The following is a 4,975-nucleotide window of genomic DNA, read 5'->3' as shown; positions in this document are numbered from 1 at the left end:
TGTCTCAGTGCGGTCGCTCAGACTGAATCCGGTCTACTGTCGTACCGGGTCTCAGCTCAAGTAGTATTTGCTTCCCGACAACCGTGACGATGCCGTACCTGTGCAAGTCAACTTGTTCTGCAATCTCGTTCAACACGACTCCATCCCAGTGGTTCAGTCCCGCCTCTTCGCAACTGATGAGCTTAGCGGATGGTCAACTAGCCGGATAATGTGTGCCAATTGACGCGCTTTCGTTCCATATGCTGCTGCTGGTTCTTGTCCAGCTTACCACTCTCCGTGGACCTCATTGCCGAGACCCCAATACATCACGTTGCACGATTCGTCGTCGCCTGTGTTCTTCCGATGGCGCTTGGCATACTTACTGGATCGCACTTGTGTTATAAGGAAGGAGGAGGCAATCGTACGAATGAGACGTACGTGTCGCCTGTGTAGCGAAGTCGGGTCGCAATCATTCCGAGAGGTCATGCCATACACGTTCTCATCAGTGCCAAACGCATTGCTCTCCTCTCCACCCCACGCGAACTCACGTCTCCTCTTCCTCTGCTCCGGGTGGCTGATCCCGTCCTCCCAGTGGTACGAACTGACATAGTTTCCAACAGGCCATCTCACGAGCGGCATGTACAATTCGTCCCGCAGTACCCCCAGCACGTCCTTTCGGAACCCCTCCGGCGTAAGGAGCTCTCGCGGCGTTTCGACGAACTGCTTCCGAGGACATGGCGGGCTGATGAGGTGGATTGACTGCTCCGTTTGATATACTGCACTTCGACCTCGCTGACCCGTACGGTTCGCGGACAGGCAGACCTCGACAGCTCGACAAGCTGCTCTAGTAGTCGAATTCCATGATCTCTCCTAATCTTCCCCGTGAAATACCGATGGCAACATCGCAAAATCTTGTCCTTTCTCGACAGAAACCTACCTACACTCTTCCCCGCACTTTTGGTGTCTTCCTCCAGACCGCATGGGTACCGAGAGCTCTGCATGGCCAGAAGCTCGACAGTACAAGACTTCATGCAGGGGATGTTCGGACTTTTGATTTTAAATCTTCCTCTTTAGTTCTCCACGAAGATAACGCGACAGCACAGGGGGTTATTATAGGGTACCTCCTGCTCGCCGCGTTCATCTCGTGAGTGGTCCTGCACCTATTTTGCACTCCCATCTCACAGTGCGCTCGCAGAAACATATATTTCGGCTCCGTAGTAGACATGGTCCGTCGGCAGGTCTCCATATCCACTTCATGCACGGCGGCCGGTTCTGTGCGAGCATGGGGATCAGCATGCTTTCCGTGCTTGTGCGCTCTGCCAGGCGGAGATTGTGCACCGGAGCATTGGGGGTGAGCAGTCCTACAGTTCAACCTGGTGTTCTCAACCTGGTGTTCTCAGCCTGCTGTGGACCTCTGTCGTGGGCAGTACGTCATGCTAAATTTTCAACTGAGCGCCTTTTCAGATTCCTGTCGAGATATTCAATAGCGCGAGTCGCGCGAAAGAGATGCGATCACCTCTTCTGCTGCGTGAATTCCTAAGTGTGTGACCAATCATCGTCTGCATGGACTTTGGATGACGTTCCTCCGTTTATGATCGCACAGATTTGCCTTTGAGCGTTCGATAACATCGGAGCGTGGTTTTCATCAGTGTTGACTTACACGGTTCTCCCTTCTCTATGCTAACTCTGTTCTCAGGGTGGCAGTTCTATCTCGTCTTTCCCGTATGCGGCTTCTGAGTGTAACGGACTCCTCTTCTGGGTAAGAGCCCTCTGGGGAACTAAAGACTAAATAAGTGGAGTCTGATCCCCGTTTATCTTGCAGGCATTGCTCCCCGAGACCAAGGGTGTAAATCCCACTTGAAGGTAAGAGGTCCATCAACCTTCAACCATCAAAATTAGTGATATCATTCAGTGCACTTTTCCAGAACTCGACATTTACTTCGAGCAAGTCGCGATATTTCTCCTGGGCTCACAGCTGCGGGACTGGCGATCATGTTGGCTCTGCGAAGAGCGTACAATATTATCCCTTGCTTAAATTTTGGCTTGGTTCGTACGTCAGAGGAATGTAACTATGTTCATAGTCGAAATACTTCTTACGCTTTTGGCGTTGAGAATGCAATTTACGGAAGGCGGGTATGTGATCAAGGAAAAATGAGATCAATCTACGATCTATGTATGTACGTTGAAACAAAGCTCCTACAAGACAAATACAGTAATGTGTAGTTCATCAACGAATGATGGTACAATTGCAAGATAAGTGCAGCGAGGTTGTGGTACAGTGCGGAATTATTATAGTACTCTATAAATAAGATATCGGTGGTGAGGTCCATAGAACGTCCATTCGAAGGAATGTGGGGGTTCCAAAATATTAGTCGTGCCTGCTGACAATGGTCATGAGTCCTGGTACACCTCTGGCTCTCTCCATGGCCACGGGTCTTTGTGGGTCGTTTCTATCCGAACGTGCGGCGGACGCGGTGTACTGGATCTAAATAGCCTGTCAGGACAAAAAAAAATGCACCCATCCTGGTGGCATGAAAAAACCTCACATGCACTTTGTACGTCCTGTCATTGCGATGCCTTGGAACGGATATACTGCACGTCCATCTACACGACTCTTTTGTCAATACTCCTGCCTATTCATGGAAAGACATAAACTCACTGTTCGTCTACAAGAACACTGCCGCCTAGAGTCTCTGCGTTCTCGTAGAGTGTCGCACGGACCGCCCGTAGCAGCTTCACGACGTCCACCGCGTCCCGACACACAAAATCGTCCTCCTGCACCAGAGGAACTCTGCGCTCCGAGACGACGCCCTCGCCGTCCAATACAGGGTGTGTCTGTGGGTCGCCCGACGATGACTCGATACGGTGGGTGTTTGCCTTTGACTGGTACCGGCGCATTCTGACAAAAATGTTCGCAACGTCGGACACGCTGAGAGGCATGGTGCGGGAGGTATGTGAGAAACGAGCGTGAAGAGGAGAGGGTGGTGGTGTGGAGGTGGAGGAGTCCATGTCTAGCTGTACAGTATGCTAAACTCGAGTCTTTATGGGTGAAGTGGGCGTCTGAACAGTGAAAGAACTCTCGGAAGATGGTCGGAGCGTCTCGCCCAAAAATGGTAAGCGGATCGCGCGCCACCTCCGCGGGTGTTCCTTCCTCGGTTTCGACATGTTCAAGATGCACCAGTGAAGGTTCACAACATCTGAATATCCATGCAAATCTATGATAGTACCATACGCAATGTGTACAAATATTAGATACCTTTTTGGAAATGAACAACTTGAAGAGACGTCTTTGATGTAGAAAATAAAGGATCGGAACAACAGTTTGAAGTCCATGTTCAAGACCAACAATGTGATGGTCAACAACTCGAAATCCACCCTTCACGGCGTCGAACGTCCTTCAAGTTAGTACGTAGCTTAGCCAACGCCTTATTCAAGCGCATGGGTCTCAGACAAGAATCCGAGTCGGAGTCTGTTACCCCGAGTTGTACATCAGGGAATAAGCGAAACAGGAATCGTGAGGCCTCACGAACATCGTGCTTCCAAAATTCGCTGTTGTCCGCGAGTAGCAGCTCCTGTAGGCCATGCGGTAAAACTGGATGTAGTTTGGTATCACGAGTAGACGAGAACTCCGGGAGCAGAGTCGGAAGTGCCAAAGTGCAGAGGTCTGGGCAATGACGAGCAAACTCACTTAAGGAATGAGCAGGAGGAACTTCCACGACAGCACCACAGGTTGAGATACGCAGTGAAGTGAGGGTGCGCCAGGACACAGCCATGTCATGGATATCTTCCGCAGTCAATGTTATCGCGATCCCGTGGAATTTGAGTTGTACGTCTGCGAGTCGCACCTTCAACAAAGGCCTTATTGCCTCAAAAGTTTTGGGCCAATCATTGACACCTGGGACGGGTTCGCAACAATGTCTACGCCACAACAGCTCAAGCTTCCGCAGAGTTTTGGCAAATTTTGAAGCGAGCACGTTGAGAGTCTCGTGGTAGTCATGCCATCCGGTGCCATCCATGCCATTGATACTGAGGGATTCGATCCCATCAGAGGGAATAGCTGACATCAACTCGCGGACGAAGCGAAATTCTCCCATTACATCGAGTGCTCGCAATGCCGGAAATGAACCTTCGGCACTGGGTCTTTCCGTCGTGGTAGGTACACCGAGCCTGGATTGGTAGCAGTACGACTCGGAACGACCCAGGACGACTGCTAGCTCTTTGAGATTCTCCATGTGGCCAAAGTATGTCATCACCTCTTGAGGGGCGAGCTGTGATCCGACCGTCAGATACCGCAGTCCTGCGAAACATCCCAACATCTGGACGGCACCTAGGGGTAGCATTGCGTCAATGTATAGATATTCAAGGGACGGCGCATGGGACAGCAATGTTCCGACAACGCCACTGACAACGCCATCTTGTACCATGGAAGAGTGCCCGTCCTTGTCCCGGACGCTGATCGTTATGTCCCGGAGAGACGGAGATAGGAACCCTATCAGTTCCATACTCAATGGGAATGGCTCTTCCCACTCGAGGGAACGAAGTGCCATGAATATGGGTTGGCCGCGAGCCCGAAGGATCAGCTGAGGAAAAACAGACGGGTGAACGCGGTACTCCAACACGACGTGTCGCAAGACGTGTACACGCCCGGCATAGCACAGGAACCGCTCCCACTGCTGATCTGAAGAACCATGCAAGACCTGTAGAGATTTCACGACCGTCAGTAATGTGTCTGCACTGGTCAGTAGAGGGTGGCACGCACATATAATGCTGCGTATTTCTTCTGGTTCTTTGGGCTGTCTTCGGGAACTCGAACAAACGTTGGGAATAATCGAAGCAATGGCAGGAGTGATTCCAATTCACTCCATAACAAGCACAGTGCAACATCTGAGAAAACTTTGCATGTGCGAGCAACCCTTGCAACGCTTTGGCGATCTGCGGAAAGATAGGCGAAAATCTTGCGCAGGATCTCATCAATGCGGAGGGCTGGATGGAGCAT

General features: G+C 51.1%; 1 protein-coding gene across 1 annotated transcript; it reads right to left on the bottom strand.

Moving 5' to 3' along the window:
- Positions 1 to 2,347: 2,347 nt before the first annotated feature.
- On the bottom strand, positions 2,348 to 4,975 carry SCP_1401660 (hypothetical protein; the record flags this gene model as incomplete). The annotated part of the gene is made up of 8 exons (XM_027763873.1): positions 2,348 to 2,464; positions 2,526 to 2,583; positions 2,639 to 2,878; positions 3,355 to 3,448; positions 3,506 to 4,186; positions 4,233 to 4,247; positions 4,307 to 4,676; positions 4,739 to 4,975. 8 exons carry the CDS (start codon positions 4,973 to 4,975, stop codon positions 2,348 to 2,350), a joined length of 1,812 nt encoding a protein of 603 aa, XP_027619674.1.

Source organism: Sparassis crispa (assembly GCF_003851025.1).
Source record: "Sparassis crispa DNA, contig_000013F, whole genome shotgun sequence".
NCBI classification, from domain to species: domain Eukaryota; kingdom Fungi; phylum Basidiomycota; class Agaricomycetes; order Polyporales; family Sparassidaceae; genus Sparassis; species Sparassis crispa.
This window is presented reverse-complemented; position numbering and strand designations above follow the sequence as displayed.